Source organism: Tamandua tetradactyla, chromosome 3 (assembly GCF_023851605.1).
Source record: "Tamandua tetradactyla isolate mTamTet1 chromosome 3, mTamTet1.pri, whole genome shotgun sequence".
Classification (NCBI taxonomy): Eukaryota; Metazoa; Chordata; class Mammalia; order Pilosa; family Myrmecophagidae; genus Tamandua; species Tamandua tetradactyla.
Window position 1 is genome coordinate 151,202,717 of NC_135329.1, and position 16,636 is coordinate 151,219,352.

Genomic DNA, 16,636 nt, shown 5'->3' on the forward strand with positions numbered 1-16,636 from the left:
AGGGAGATGGAACTATCTGATGTTCTGGAGAGGCTGGGCTAGGTTCCAGGACTTATCTGGACCAGGGAATCTTATATATTGCTCTAGGTGGTCTTTAGGATTGGCTGGAATGGTCCCAATTGGGGGTTGGCAGGTTATGATAGGTAGCAAGGTTTACGTAAAGCTTGCATAAAAGCAACCTTCAGAGTAGCCTCTCAAGTCTATTGAACTCTCTCTGCTACTGATAGTTTATTAATTACACTTCTTTTCCCCCTTTTGGTAAGAATTGTTGATGCCATGGAGTCATATTGATGGGTTTTTAAGAAAACCTTATAGACTATCAATTTCTATTATTAACTTTTATTTTCTATTATTATTAACTTCAATTTTCTCTTGATGACTTTGCCCCAATTTATTTTTCTTTCTTTTATTCATTTACTTGTACCACTGTCTCAACCCCCAAAGTCCTCCCATTCTCAATCACTTCTACAATAGTTTCCAATGATTGCACTCTTTGGAAATAGGTTAATGCTAAAAGTCAACCCCCTTTTTAAAAGCCCTAAATTTTATGAAACATTTGCTGACACCCTCCCATAAAGTTATTCCTGCAGACAACTTGATCATTTCCACTGGTGAAGACCTTAAGTGGCAAAGTCAGAATGAAGTGCAAGGAAATACATGAATGAATTTAGAAATTATAAAAATATTTAAACATAAAGCAGACAATGGAAAACACAGACTATATAATAGGTGAAATATGAAGCCATGTGTGTATCTAACTCCATTCATGTTTACAAGATAAACCTTTTATGTGTCCATTTTGTTAAAACACAATTTCACAAATTGTCACTGAGATTCTTACCTACAGGTTTTTTGATTTTTTCTACTTTTTTAGGTTCTACTTTAGGTTCTTCTTCTTCTGGTCTTTTTCTTAGAACTTAAAAGAAAAAAAGGTTTACATGTAAACCAAGACAAACTAATGAAGATGTTGAATAAGCTTGACAAATGTAAATAATGTTCAAAGCAAGGAAAATGAAAATCATGCAACTTAGTGGACTGAGGTATTAGCATTTATACTAAAAATGCTTTTATTTTCTTAAATCAAAGGTTGTTGTATTAATTAGAATTGTACTCAGGGGCATTTTAAACCTGTCAAGATAGAGAGTCTATTCAGAGAGAAGTCTATGACAGAAATGTCCCAAACACAAAATGAATAATTTAAATAGCAATAAATTCTCATAATAATTCAGTGTTATAATTTAATGAGAAGAGGATTATTTAAATAAGAAATATAAAGTTTATTTGAGTATAGATATTTAAAGAAATGTAGGCTAGAGATCAGCAATTTTATGTGAAGATCACATTAAGAGTTTCTTTTTCAAATATCTTGCTTCTAGTTCTCGATATTTCATTAGTAGGAAATAAATGGTCAGTTTAGAAAAAAACATTACTTATTAGTTTTGGTGACCCTGTGTCATGCTTTAATACTAAACACTGAATTTAGGCTTATATAATTTGGCGTAGTATAAAGTGTTTAATAGGTTTTGAGTATTGACTACATAATTTAATTAGGAAAATGACAGTCATGGCATTATTATTAGTTGACAATAATACCAATTCAGTTATATCTATTAACATTGTGAGTTTCAAAAAATTGTGAATGCTCACAAAATTTCTGTTCCCTTTTTAAAAAAATACCTGGTAACAGTAGCCTTTTAAATTTTCAATGCAACTATAAATGAATTTTGGTAAATAGAGAATCTACTTCACAGAAAACCAAGGGACAGAAACATTTTGTGGGCTTTCCAGTGTATTTTTTATATATTTAAAGTTGATACAATGATTGAAAAATACTCTACCACTTTTCAGAACAACTTCTTCCTTTGGTTGAGGTTTAGGTTCAGGAAGTAATTTACGAACTTTCTTTTCAGCTCCAGGCACTTAAAAGAATATGATTTCAAAATGTGAAGTGAATTCATATAAAAAACTAAATTTTAACAAGAAAAATGTTTCTCTAAAAATTAGTTATCTATAGTACATCAACTAACAATTTTTGCTGAAGGTAAGTATCACAGGATTTAAAGGCACATAGTGCAGTTCAAGTTATTTCTTCTGCCAATGTGTACTTAACCGAGGGGTGAAATTCAACTACATTAACATCAGGCAAACATATTCATCTGAAATGAGTGTAGAAAATGTTGTTCTATACTGTCTTTATAAATCTCTCATCAAATTAGAGGGTTCCTAAGGGCATCTTTGCCCTAATCTACAATTTTACATGGGCAGGCACTGGGAATCGAACCCGGGTCCTCTGGCATGGCAGGCAAGCATTCTTGCCTGCTGAACCACCATGGTCCGCCCCTTAATCTACAATTTTAGATTGCCCAAATCTACAATGGTATCTCTCCAATCATTAATTATATTGAGGTTATATTGGCAGGTGTTAGCCTCATTATACAGTCCTCTTCCTTGACAGAAAAAGAAAGCCAAGGGATCCAATTAATTACCATGATGTTGGGGGAAAAGCCACATATCACTTTCTGAACAAAAGAGGATTATCTATTCTTAAGGTTTCCTTGTGAAATAATGCTGTTTTATTTGTTCATTTATATGAAATCTTAACTTCTTAGCTATTTCCATAAAATCTTCCTTTAAGAAAGACATTTATAATTCATTAAATAGTTTTACACAGTAAAGATAACCTTGCTTAACTCTTCAAAAATCTACATATACAAAAGGCAAATAAATAAAGTTCACATTTTAAATAATGATTTTTTTCTAATATCAAGTATTTTGAATAAAAACTGCAGAGTTAAACATTAACATTTTTATCCATGATAAATTATACCAGCACTTAAAACCATTTAGAGTTAACATTCTTAACAGGTAATCACTTTCATTGATTGAACTTGGAGAGAACAAATACAGAGAGCATCTAATTAATATGAGTTGGGATGGCATAACACACACTTCCTTTATTTACACAATGGACATAGTGAAAACATATCTGTTAATTTGTTTTTCTATATTAGCATTTTATTTTTAAGGTCTTACTGACTTGTGAGACTCAGGTACAAAGACAGTAAAAGTAGCTATTACTTTTAAAGCTACTGCCTGTCATTACATGCCATTCTAATGTTTACAAGTAGCTTTATAATAATTCTTTACCAGTTAATTTCCATGGTAACATTGTTCTGTAATCTCCATATATAAATTAGGAGATGCATATTCACATGGGTGATTTTTTTTTTTGTCCAAAATCCCTGTGTGAATCAGCAACCCCACTTCTGAGCCTGGATTCACTGATTACTTAAACAGAACATTGCTACCAACAACACTTACTATAAAAACTAATTTTATTTTTAAGAGAAATTTTAGAAGCTTTTGTGATTTTCTTTTCTTCAGGGTTTAATTTTATATAGGGAAATACTGTTTAAAGAAAAATAAGTGTTGAAAAATGACCAGCAGTAAATATGGAATTTTCCTAAAATATGAGATCTAGATACCTGAGACATTCTTGGAGCCAGTGAGAAGAATCTGACAGGAAAGCTGGGAGGAAATCCTTTGATATTTACAGGTCATTTTATTACAGAAGATGGGTATGACTTATTTTTAGTGCTTATAACACTAGCTAAGATGCTAATGTCCAGGTGAAATGCTAAAGCTTTCTACTGTGAGCTCTCAGTATTTTAACCAAGATGTCTCCTGATAGCACCTAGTCAGTAAAGTTTGATATTTTTAAGTTAAGGAAAATTCAAGAAGATATAAGTGGATAGGACAAAGAGAAACAATATCTATTCATGCAATATACAAAATTGATGGGAGACAAAGGAAGCAACACTTATGAGCCAAGACCATAAAAGCCACAAAAATAAAAGAAATAATTGAGACTACTATGATCTTTTTTCTGGGGGGGGTGAAAAAAGTGTTCTATGGAAGCAGGAAGAGCAATGAATCAGATGAAGGGATACAACATATGGATGCATTTTCCAGACTGCGAAATACCTTTCAGAGGTGTAAGCTCCACTTTTTCCGGAACTTCAGGTTTTTCAGGAACTTTTCTCCTTGAAACAGCTTTAAAGAATATGATCTTAGTTTTATTATTTGTATATTTAATCCAATCAGAAGCAAATGATTAAACTCCTACTTCAAGACTCAAACTCAAGCTTTGCTAATAATCAGAAAGCATTAATAACAATCAAGAAGAGCTACCAAAGAACACTGAAGAACCATTCAAACCATGAAATCACATGGAAATTTTACTCCAAAGTTAAGTAGTAAATTAAAGACTGGCTGAGAAAGAAGATAATTTTTGTTCTGCACAGGAAGAAGAAATTTTACTTTGAATATGAATTTTACATTAAAGGAAATGTATTTAAATGTGTGACCTCATGGAGGTTTTTTTTTCTCCTCACAGCGTTTCAATCTGCAGACAGGTGACCTTTTAAAGGGTGCTCCCCCTTTTCTGTGCAACTGGCTTAAAATATCAGAAGGTCCCCCTACTAGGCAGGAGGGTTGTAGAGAGGCAAGAGTTACTAGAAGCAATGTCTCACTTTGGGAGATTTTTGACTTTGTAGACATGTAGGTAAGTATGGACAAAATGCTCATCTAAGCTTATATCTAGGTTACTTTTAGAATGGAAAATCCCACATCACAAATTATTTTTATTGAAAGAATGATATGTTTTCTAAGTTTATTTCCACTTTTAAAGATGTCGATATTTTAAAAACTAAGACATATTACATCAATCCAAATTAAAATCACAAAAGAATGAAGGGAAATTTAACAATGAGGAAAGATGCTGGAAGTCAAATGTATTCAGAACCACTCTTTCCAGCTACCCTGAGAACCACCACAGAACACAATTGGACTTTTTTTTAAGTTGCAAAAAAAGAAAAAAAAGAGAAGCAGTAGCAGGTTTCCCATAAGCTTTCGGAAAGCTTATGTGCACGAGCACCTATCAGTTACTGGACACCGTAAATATATTACTTATATATCTTGTCCTTTATATAGTCAAAGGATAAGAAATTATTGAAGAACAAAGTTTTGGCTTTTATAGATTTATAAATTTTAAAGATTTCTTACACATTCCACATGCATAAGACCTCCAAGATGTACATACATAGCAATCAGACTCTGAAATCAGAAAACCCTTTCTCCCAGCTCCGTGTAAGAAAGTTAGTCGGGCAGCCACTTGCACCGAGATATCATAAGCTGAAGCTAAAATGCACATTCTGACACTTGGGGCAGCAGCCATGGCTTGAGAAGGCAAACCAGGGCCTCTGGGGTAGCAGAGAAACACAGGTCTCTATGCAATACACGCATATTACAGCATGATAATCCTAAAAATGCACACTTCCCAAAATAAGATATTTCTTTCAAGCACCATTTCAAATGATGGCGTAGAAATGTGAAACAGATTGATAACACTTTGGAGGTGGCTTTCTGTACCTTTAAGTTGGAACATTTTCTCCTTCACGTCTTCTTTGGGTGGAGCAGGAGAAGGAGCTGGAGGCTTTGGTTTGAGTTTTGGTTTCTCAATAACCTTCTTTTCAGGTTCCGGTTCTTGAAAACAGTATTGCAGAAGTGTCAGTAGATGTTTTAAATTAGAAATTTAAATTTATATATGTGTGTATATATACATATATTTAAAGTAAAAAGTTTGTATTTTTTAGATACGTAAGATCAATGTCCAATATAAAACAAATATGAACACTGGTGCACAGAAAATGAGAAATATAAACAAATATACAACAAATATGAACACTGGTGCACAGAAAATGAGAAATATAACCAAACATCTATAAAAATAACAAATGAAACACCCAGATAAGCCACATTTGACATGAGATACCCAGTAAAGATTACATGGAAACGTAAGAATGAACGGCACACACAAACAAAAAAGAACATCTTACATACAGATGTACAGAGACCTATTATATAGATAAAATGACATGAACCACACACATTTCAAGAAGAACGCTCTATGTGATAGATTTAAGATTTAAGTCTGATTAATCGAATACCTGGTACTGGTATTTTTTCTTCTGGCTTTGGCTCAGGTTCAGGTTCTTCTGGTTCAATGTACTTTTCGACTTCATGTTCTTTAAAGAATGTTGACAAAGGATATGAGATTGTACATGTCTTCATAAAGATTCATACAAATTTCACGTGGATGCAAAGGTTACAGTTGCACAATTTATACAACTCAAATAGAAAAGAGGTAAGATTTCCATTTTTTAAATTTGTACTTTCTATTAAAACAGCTGAATTGAGCTGTTCTAAATTTTGAATGAGAGAAGTTCATCCTTAGATTCCATCCATTAAAAACTAGTTTATTTGATGGATGTTGGTGAATGAGATATTTATAATTTATAATTTGACACTGGGTGATCACTTGAGGATACAATGAATTATTCCAGTTTTGCCTCAGTTAACTGTACCTTTTAGAATTTATAATTACCATCTACAATAGTTAAATGAAAGGTTCTAATTTAAGAAAAGTGTATTTAAAAATATAACATACAAACACGCTGGAATACTTTTGTATATAATTTCAAGAAGGTGTACCATCTTATCAATACTTTTGTATTTCTAACAAGAGTTTTCAAGAGATTTAAAAATTTATATTTGTATATGTACCTTCAACAGGGGGCGTCTCTTTTCTAGCAATGGTTATAGCTGCTTTTTCTTCATACATTATTTCCTCAGCAGACGCTTCAACTTAAGAAACATAGTATTTTATTTTAGAGTGCATTCAGAATAAAATACTGCAACTGCTAAATTATGCATAAACCTAGTTCACTCTATAACACGCTTTTCATATGACCTCCAAATATCAATAATTTCAAAACATAAATCAGAGAACAGACAAATACATAAGACCATCTACAGTTACATCAAAATGATGAAGACATTTGTCATTTTCCAAGATTTATAGAGCAGTTATGTACCTTGGGCAGGGAGAGCTTCTGGGGCTTCTTGGATAGGAATGAACACTTTCTTTAGGGGGACGATTTCCTCAGGCAGTTCAAGCACTTAAAAAATATTGATTTTGTTTACTATTAAGAGTTTAGAAGATGTGCAAGATTATACAAAGAGCAGACAAAGAATAGAGCTTCATCTTATAAGATTTCATGGGGATAACGGCTTCTGAAGCATGGCACATGCCTAATTTGGTCCTCCTAATTTTATACATGCATCTTCCCAGACTTCTTCATGTGCTTCTCTTCCTGTTAGCCCTCGAATGTAGGTGTTCCTTCACTGATCTTTCATGCTCTTTCCTATTTGCTTTATAATCTCTGAAAATTCACTCCTGCACCCTCAACTCTTATCTCCATGTGAATGATTTCTTATTTACATCTCTAGGCCTGATTTCTTTCCTACCCTCCAGATGCACATTTCCAACTTTCCATACTCGAGAAGTAAAATATACAGTCATTGTATCAGTTCAGGGATTCCACGCACCATTCTTTGGTCATCTAGCTTCAATCCTCACAATTATCATGGGCTTTTGTAGTTCCCTAACTGCTTAGATAACAGGCACCAAGTCCTGGCAACTCAATCTCCATCTATCTCAAATTCAGTCCTTTTCTTTTCTTTTTTATTTCTACCACTGCCAATCTAGTCCAACTCTTAATGGCCTTAAATAACTGCAGCAGCTTTTTGCTATCATCGCTGTCTTCCAATAGCATTAAACTTGCTGCCAGTTATCTTTGTAGTCAAATTCCTATCATTTTGTATACCTGCTTCAAAACCTTTGAGGTTTCTCATTGTCTAAGGAATGAAGTACAAATCTCAGATTAACATTCAGAGAACTATAGATTATTACTTCAATATTTATAATGTTTTATCTTTACCATCCATACTCAAATTATGCAAATTTATTTGACAATCCTGGAAGATGCTTCTAACCTCTACTTCTTTGCTCTTCCCTTTGCTTAGGATACCATCTCCTCAATTTCTACATGTAAAAATCTATCAAAATTCAAATTCTACATCATCACACAGCTTTCCCTGATGCCTCTGTCTGAGTTAAGCTTCACTTGATCAGTGTTTCTGTAGCCCTTTGTACTCAGTTTGTAGGTCCTGCCTGTGTTAGAGTTGTGTGGTACTTCCTGTTCTTTCCTTTCACCAGATTTAAGTTCCTTGAAGGTGAGATCCCAAGTCTTTAAAATCTTTTCTAACATAGTGTCTCATAGTAAATATTCAACAAAATATACTGAATTAAGCTGTTCTACACATGAAGGAGAGAACTTCCTCTCCCCCACATGTAACAATGTACTAAATCATGGCACAACTGAATCGCATTCATTTTTCCCCTCCCACTTGTCTGTTCCATTTTCTTTCTTTGCCCTCATTATTGTCCCTTTTCCTCTTTCCTTGAAATGGAGTTTTGCAGGACTCACACTCAATACTTTTTTTGGTCTAAGAACTATTAAAATGCTCAGATAACTGTCAGAGAAATTTTCATTTTGCTTTTTGTTAAGTACCTTTTTCTGGGACTTCTGGTTTTTTGGTAACAGGCACAGGTTCTTTCTTTACTGGAACAAGCTTCTTGGGTATCTCAGGCACTTTGAAGAGATTAGTTTTATTTTTAAAAAGGTAATTTGAAAACATTAAAAAATGTTAAGAATAAAAAGAAATCTATAATTAACGGGACAGCCTCAAAAATAATGGAAACAAAATAAGGACATTTTTTACCCTGTGTATGCAGTAACAAGAAGGACAACATATTGGGCTGCACTTGGAAACCCCAGAGTAAATTTAAAAAAATTACATCAAGGATGACATGAATACCTTCAGCTGCTGGTGTTTCTGGCTTCTTAACAGTTGGGACCTTCTTCATTGGGACAACTTTCTTTGGCATCTCAGGTACTTTAAAGATATTAGTGACATTTAATACTATAAAATTGCAAGATGCACTATACAGAGATTAATTTTAAAAGTCTGTTTGACTCCATACATATAGATAACAGTTAACAAACACAGAATACAGCACGGTACATAAAAAGGAAAGAGTGTCAAATTTTAGACAACACACAAAAATGAAGTAGATGCTTATTTTACCGTAAGTACCTTTAGGAGGTGGAGCTTCTGGTTTTTTGACTACAGGAACTTTCTTTTCTGGGACAATCTTCTTGGGCTCTTCAGGTACTTGAAAGATAGGAATTTCTTTTAGGGTCAGGTGATTACTCAAGTTTAAAGCTACTCTAAAGAAAGTTTACTGCTGATGGATGAATAAAAAAAATCACATGTATTTCTTTGATATGCACATAGTGAAATTCTATAGGACCAAAATTTTATGTGTTCAAGTAACTTCTTTTTGGCATGGGCAGGCACTGGGAAATGAACCCAGGGCTCCAGCATGGCAGGCAAGAATTCTGCCACTGAGCCACCGTGGCGCTCAAGTAACTTGTTTTTGCCAGTGAGATAGAACTTCAAGCAAAGAGATGGAAGACTGACATTTTACCTCAAAGAAGATATATAATAGCCATAAAAGTCAAGTGACTGTATTTTCCCAGTCAGTGGCTCTTGACTTGTACCTGCTGGTGGTGGAGCTTCTGGTTCCTCTTCGGCAACAGGAACTGGCTCTTCTGGAACAATCTCCTCAGGTTCCTCATATACTTTAAAGATATTAGTTAATTTTATTTCAGTGTCTGAAACAATATTCTAAAATGCACATGCCCCAAGTACCAAAAACAGAAATCTCGATTTTTCCTTCTTTCAGTTGAATTCTCCCCTTATTTTTTTTTTTAAAGATGCAATTTATCTTACCTGTCCTAACTTTCATTTCTGTCAATTTGAATGCTTGCTAAACTCAGTCAGTGTTTAATGTCATTTCTACTTTTATGGCTCTCCCATCTTACTTTCTGAGTACATTTGAACAGCTCAGTTAAATATTGCTTACTATGCTCTATGTATATACTTATGACTGTAAACCCAAAAGAGATACTGGACCAGGGCTTAATTAAAAGTGATGAAGTAAGACAAATAATTAAAGGGAAGAAAAGTTACTCCAGGAAAGAAAACTCCCAAGGCACCACCCAAAACTCAAGAAGACCCCCTGTCACAGAGTCTATGTATCAGAGAGGAAGAGGAACAGAGCTTAAGTTAAAAATGGAAACTTATTAATGGGCTTGCATGTACCTTCTGGAGGAGGAGACTCCACTTTCCTAGGAACAGGAACGGCTGGCTTCTCTTCTAAAACAGGTTTCTTTGGCAACTCTGGCACTTTAAAGATATTATTTAGTTTTACTTTTGAGTAGTTGAGAAATATATGAAATTTACATCACATCTAGCTCACATGTTTTTCAAGTAACTTAGGGAACAGATACAAGAACAAAATTCACAATAAAGTCTTCGATCAACACACTGGAGGAGGAAAATGTGGCCTATGAAGAACAACAAAATTGCAAAAGTAAACTCTTCCAATGTGCATAATCAATACATCCGTTTAAAGAAAAATGATGCTGCTTAAAACATTTAAACCCTACACATCTAGAATAGCAGTTTCATAGTTGTGAATATAAGAGGAATGGCAAAACAAAACAAAACAAAACAGGGTTTCCTATGATAAGGTAACTTCTGAGACCAAGAGTGATGAGCTTCTGCAAAATCCCGTCAGTGAAGCATACCTTTGGCTGGGGGGACTTCCGGCTTTTTGGGAACAGCTACTTTCTTTTCTGGAACAACTTCTTTAGGTGCTTCAGGCACTTTAAAGATATTAGTATTTTAACATTATGGAGATCACTGGTTAACATTCATTACATTTACACAGAACAAAACATTTGGAAGCTGCTTTTTCTATCCCCATCAAAAGGTGGAAGGCTACACCTACCTTTAACAGGTGGGGCTTCTTTCTTGGGAACCACAGGAGGCGCTTTCTTTTCAGGAACAACTTTCTTGGGCACCTCGGGCACTTTACAAGATATTAGTAATTGTTAAGCTAACAGTTCTAATGACATACGGAAATCATTAAATAGAGCAAAAACCAGAATATCATATCTTAAAGACCAACATTCTTTTGTAGGAATTTAGTTGTAGTGAGAAATACCTTTTGCTGGTGGTGGCTCAGGTTTTTTGGGAATGACAGCAGGTGGTTTCTTTTCTGGCACGGGTTTCGGAGGTGGCTCAGTCACTAAAGATGTTAGAATTTATGTTTTAGAAGCAGAGAAGATGAATGAGAAACATTCAGAAAGCTCATATTGTCCAGAATTTGGGGGCAAAATTGATTGGCTGAGGAATCCCAGCAGCGCTGTCCTAGTACCTTTTGGAGGAGGGGCGGGCTCCGGCTCCTCAATGACTTCAGCCGGGGGCTCCTCAATGACTTCAGCCGGGGGCTCCTCAATGACTTCAGCCGGGGGCTCCTCAATGACTTCAGCCGGGGGCTCCTCAATGACTTCAGCCGGAGCCTCTTCCAGGACAATTTCCTCCGGCTCCTCTTCTGCTTTTAAAGACACAAGCTCATTTTCAGGCTAGAATGGATTACTGCATACAAAATATTTTGCAAAAGAATTTTGTAATGCTAAGAATATAATTTTTCTTTTTTCAAAAAATATTAGTTTGGATAGTCTCATTATTACCTGCTGGGGGTGGACTTTCTGGTTTGAGGGGAATTATTTCAGGCATCTTCTTTTCTGGGACAGCTGCTTTTGGCACCTCAGGCACTTTAAAGATATTAGTAGTTTCATGATTACACTTGGTAAAGACAGACACGCGGTATCAAGCACAGCAACGTGGGGGTGAATACCTTTCACTGGTGGGACTTCAGGCTTTTTAGGAGGCGTCACAGGGACTTTCTTTTCAGGGACAACTTCTTTAGGAACCTCGGGCACTTCAAAGATGTTAGTAAAGTGAAATTTAGTGGTTATGGATATCACAAGAACAAAATATTTTCAAGAGAAGAGCTATGTCTTCTTAAGTCTAAGGTCAGTAACAGATACCTTTAGCAGGGGGGACTTCTGGCTTTTTAGGAGGCGTCACAGGCACTTTCTTTTCAGGGACCACTTTGGGAACCTCAGGCACTTTAAAGATACCAGTAAAACAACAATTAGGAGTTATTAAAACCATGAGAACAAAATATTTTCAAAAGCAGAAGTGCTTATATCTTCTTAGGTCTAAGATCAGTGATAAATACCTTTGGCAGGTGGGGCCTCTGGCTTTTTAGGGGGCATCACAGGCACTTTCTTTTCAGGGACAACTTCTTCGGGAACCTCGGGCACTTCAAAGATATTAGTAAAATTACATTTAGGAGTGAAAAAAGTCACTAGAACAAAATATTTTCAAGAGCAGAAGAGCTACATTTTCCTAAGCCTATGTGCAGTGACAGATACCTTTAGCAGGTGGGGCTTCTGGCTTTTTAGGAGGTGCCACTGGTACTTTCTTTTCAGGAACTTCTTTAGGAACTTCAGGCACTTTAAAGATATTAGTAAAATAATATTTAGCACTTATTAAAACCGTAGGAACAAAATATTTTCAAGAGCAGAAGAGCTACATTTTCTTAAGCCTAAGGTCAGTGACAAATACCTTTAGCAGGTGGGGCCTCTGGCTTTTTAGGAGGAGCCACTGGTACTTTCTTTTCAAGGACCACTTCTTCAGAAACCTCAGGCACTTTAAAGATATTAGTAAAATAGCATTTGGTGGGGGAGGGTTGAAAAATCACGAGAACAAAATATTTTCAAGAGCAGAAGAGCTATGTCTTCTTAAGTCTAAGGTCAGTGACAGATACCTTTAGCAGGTGGGGCTTCTGGCTTTTTAGGAGGTGCCACTGGTACTTTCTTTTCAGGGACAACTTCTTTGGGCGCCTCAGGCACTTTAAAGATATTAGTAAAATGACCTTTAGGAGTTATGAAAACCACTAGAGCAAAATACCTTTAAGAACAGAAGCGCTACATCTTTTTTAGCCTAACGTCAGTGAGAATACCTTTGACAGGTGGGACTTCAGGCTTTTGAGGAAGTGTCACTGATGCTTTCTTTTCAAGGCTAATTTCCTGAGGAACTTCAGGCACTTAAAAGATATTAGTGGTTTTACATTTAGGTTAATAAGCCAATAAACAGAAAAGGTTTTCAAGAGCAGAATAGATATTTCTTCTGTAGAATAAGGACCAGAGGTAACAAGTACCTGTAATTGGCTGGGCTTCTGGTTTTTTGGGTGGTGCCTTGGGAACTTTCTTTTCTGGAACAACTTCTTGAGGAACTTCAGGCACTTGAAAGATATTAGTAGTTTTATACTTAGGTTAATGAAGAGCAATGGATTAAAATTGTTTCAAAAGAAGAGATATTTCTTCTGCAGATGGGGACAGAGTCAACATATACCTGTGACAGGTTGGACTTCTGGTTTTTTGGGCGGTGTCTTGGGAACTCTCTTTTCTGGGAACACTTCTTGGGGAACTTCAGGCACTTGAAAGATATTAGTAATTTTATGCTTAGGTTAATGAATGGCAATAGTTTAAAACTGTTTGCAATAATAGAAGAAATATTTCTTCTGCAGAAGGTGGCAGAGTTAACATGTACCTGTGACAGGTGGGACTTCTGGTTTTTTGGGTGGTGCCTTGGGAATTTTCTTTTCTGGAACAACTTCTTGAGGAACTTCAGGCACTTGAAAGATATTAGTAGTTTTACACTTAGGTTAATGAATATCAATAGTCTAAAACTGGTTTCAATAGTAGAAGAGCTATTTCTTCTGCAGAAGAGGGCAGAGTTAACATATACCTGTGACAGGTGGGACTTGAGTTTTGGGTGGTGCCTTGGGAATTTTCTTTTCTGGAATAACTTCTTGAGGAACTTCAGGTACTTGAAAGATATTAGTAGTTTTATATTTAGGTTAATGAATGGCAATAGTTTAAAACTGTTTTCAATAGTAGAAGAGATATTTCTTCTGTAGAACAGGACAGAGTTTACATGTACCTGTGACAGGTGGGACTTCTGGTTTTTTTGGTGGTACCTTGGGAACTTTCTTTTCTGGAATAACTTCTTGAGGAACTTCAGGTACTTGAAAGATATTAGTAGTTTTACGCTTAGGTTAATGAATGGCAATAGTTGAAAATTGTTTTCAATAGCAGAAGAGATATTTCTTCTGCAGAAGAGGACAGAGTTAATATATACCTGTGACAGTTGGGACTTCTGGTTCTTTGGGTGGTGCCTTGGGAATTTTCTTTTCTGGAGTAACTTCTTGAGGAACTTCAGGCACTTGAAAGATATTAGTAGTTTTATATTTAGGTTAATGAAGGACAATAATCTAAAACTGTTTTCAATAGTAGAAGAGATATTTCTTCTATAGAACAGGACAGAGTTTACATGTACCTGTGACAGGTGGGACTTCTGGTTTTTTTGGTGGTACCTTGGGAACTTTCTTTTCTGGAAAAACTTCTTGAGGAACTTCAGGCACTTGAAAGATATTAGTAGTTTTATGCTTAGGTTAATGAACGGCAATAGTTGAAAATTGTTTTCAATAGCAGAAGAGATATTTCTTCTGCAGAAGAGGACAGAGTTAATATATACCTGTGACAGTTGGGACTTCTGGTTCTTTGGGTGGTGCCTTGGGAATTTTCTTTTCTGGAGGAACTTCAGGTACTTGAAAGATATTAGTATTTTTACACTTAGGTTAATGGAGGGCAATAGTCTAAAACTGTTTTCAATAGTAGAAATGATATTACTTCTGTAAAAGAGGGCAGAGTTAACATATACCTGTGACAGGTGGGACTTCTGGAATTTGGGGTAGTGCCTTGGGAATTTTCTTTTCTGGAATAACTTCTTGAGGAACTTCAGGCACTTTGAAAGATATTAGTAGTTTTACTCTTAGGTTAGAGGAAGAGCAGGAACTAAAATTGTTTTCAAGAGCCAAAGAGATATTTCTTCTGTAGAATAAAGTTAGACTGACATGTACCTGTTACTGGGAGGGCTTCTGGTTTTTTGGGCAGTGCCTTGGGAATTTTCTTTTCTGGAACAACTTCTTGAGGAGCTTCAGGTACTTAAAAGATATTAGTATTTTTAAATTTTATGACCAGTGAAGGCATACTACAATAATTGCTAAGAGTACAAGGCAATATCTTTTCTTCTTAACTGGGCAAAGGAAATAAATACCTTTAGCAGGTGCGGCTTCTGGTTTTTTGGGCACAGCCATGGAGACTTTCTTTTCAGGTACAACTTCTTTAGGAGCCTCAGGAACTTTGAAGATATTAGTGTCTTTTAGTTAGAAACTATAAAGGGGGTGTACCAACAACACATTTGCCCAAGAAAATACAATTTGTAAGACTGGCAAAGTTTCTATGCATGCTTTCCCCAGCCCCCTGAAACAAGTGACTAGCAATATGTAAGAATAATTACCTTTAGCAGGTGGGACTTCTGGCACTTTTGGAGGAGCCACTGGTACTTTCTTTTCAGGGATGGGTTCCTTTGGCGGCACTTCAGGCACTTCAAAAATAGCATTTCATGTTTAGAGAAGGTGAAAACAAATGATAACTGCAACATATCACAAACCAATATATTCTGAATAGCTATAGATTTTTTTCTTTTAAAATTAGGTAATTTTTCTCTAGTAGGAATTATACATACAATTTTCTATTTAAAAGAGCAGTTTTTTTCTCTAGTTTATATAGCTTTGACATTACCTTCAGGGGGTGGGCTTTCTGGTTTTGTGGGAATAACCTCAGGCACCTTCTTTTTTGGGACAGCTGCTTTTGGTGGCTCAGGCACTTTAAAGATATTAGTAGTTTCATGATTAGACTTGGTAAAGACAAAATGGACAGTATCAAACAGCAACGTAGGAGGGACTACCTTTGGCAGGTGGGGCCTCTGGCTTTTTAGGAGGTGCCACAGAAATTTTCTTTTCAGGAACAACTTCTTTAGGAACCTCGGGCACTTTAAAGATATTAGTAAAATTACATTTAGGAGTTTAAAAAGTCACTAAAACAAAATATTTTCAAGAGCAGAAGAGCTACATTTTCTTAAGTCTACAGTCAGTGACAGATACCTTTAGCAGGTGGGGCTTCTGGCTTTTTAGGAGGCATCACAGTCACCTTCTTTTCAGGGACAACTTCTTTAGGGACCTCTGGCACTTTAAAGATATTAGTAAAATAACATTTAGGGGCTATGAAAACCATGAGAACAAAATATTTTCACGAGAAGAAGAGCTATGTCTTCTTAAGTCTGAAGTCAGTGACAAATACCTTTGGCAGGTGGGGCCTCTGGCTTTTTAGGAGGCATCACAGGGACTTTCTTTTCAGGGACAACTTCTATAGGAACCTCAGGCACTTCAAAGATATTAGTAAAGTGAAATTTAGTAGTTATGGATATCACAAGAACAAAATATTTTCAAGAGAAGAGCTATGTCTTCTTAAGTCTAAGGTCAGTGACAGATACCTTTAGCAGGGGGGACTTCTGGCTTTTTAGGAGGTGCTTCTGGTACTTTCTTTTCAGGGACCACTTTGGGAACCTCAGGCACTTTAAAGATATTAGTAAAATTACCTTTAGGAGTTATGAAGACTGTTAGAGCAAAATATTTTCAAAAGCAGAAGAGCTACATTTTCTTAAGCCTAAGTTCAATGACAAATACCTTTAGCAGGTGGGGTTTCAGGCTTTTTAGGAGGTGCCACTGGTACTTTCTTTTCAGGGACAACTTCTTTGGGAGCCACAGACACTGAAGATATTAGTA

At 35.7% G+C, this 16,636-nt stretch overlaps 1 protein-coding gene across 2 annotated transcripts in view; it reads right to left on the reverse strand.

Moving 5' to 3' along the window:
- Positions 1-16,636, reverse strand: part of TTN (titin) — a 279,196-nt gene that overhangs the window by 117,179 nt on the left and 145,381 nt on the right. For both annotated transcript variants that reach the window (XM_077154303.1, XM_077154302.1), the window contains 32 exons: positions 16,538-16,621; positions 16,345-16,425; positions 16,152-16,235; positions 15,956-16,039; positions 15,760-15,843; positions 15,594-15,677; positions 15,310-15,396; positions 15,067-15,150; positions 14,870-14,953; positions 12,713-12,796; positions 12,511-12,594; positions 12,318-12,398; positions 12,122-12,205; positions 11,928-12,008; positions 11,735-11,818; positions 11,568-11,651; positions 11,252-11,431; positions 11,039-11,122; positions 10,823-10,903; positions 10,620-10,697; positions 10,132-10,215; positions 9,528-9,608; positions 9,061-9,138; positions 8,782-8,859; positions 8,475-8,555; positions 6,936-7,019; positions 6,625-6,705; positions 6,009-6,086; positions 5,431-5,544; positions 3,985-4,053; positions 1,839-1,919; positions 842-916 (listed from right to left, as the gene is read on the reverse strand). In XM_077154303.1, the coding sequence (XP_077010418.1) occupies positions 842-916; positions 1,839-1,919; positions 3,985-4,053; positions 5,431-5,544; positions 6,009-6,086; positions 6,625-6,705; positions 6,936-7,019; positions 8,475-8,555; positions 8,782-8,859; positions 9,061-9,138; positions 9,528-9,608; positions 10,132-10,215; positions 10,620-10,697; positions 10,823-10,903; positions 11,039-11,122; positions 11,252-11,431; positions 11,568-11,651; positions 11,735-11,818; positions 11,928-12,008; positions 12,122-12,205; positions 12,318-12,398; positions 12,511-12,594; positions 12,713-12,796; positions 14,870-14,953; positions 15,067-15,150; positions 15,310-15,396; positions 15,594-15,677; positions 15,760-15,843; positions 15,956-16,039; positions 16,152-16,235; positions 16,345-16,425; positions 16,538-16,621 (2,745 nt within the window). The remainder of the gene's footprint in view (positions 1-841; positions 917-1,838; positions 1,920-3,984; positions 4,054-5,430; positions 5,545-6,008; positions 6,087-6,624; positions 6,706-6,935; positions 7,020-8,474; positions 8,556-8,781; positions 8,860-9,060; positions 9,139-9,527; positions 9,609-10,131; positions 10,216-10,619; positions 10,698-10,822; positions 10,904-11,038; positions 11,123-11,251; positions 11,432-11,567; positions 11,652-11,734; positions 11,819-11,927; positions 12,009-12,121; positions 12,206-12,317; positions 12,399-12,510; positions 12,595-12,712; positions 12,797-14,869; positions 14,954-15,066; positions 15,151-15,309; positions 15,397-15,593; positions 15,678-15,759; positions 15,844-15,955; positions 16,040-16,151; positions 16,236-16,344; positions 16,426-16,537; positions 16,622-16,636) is intronic.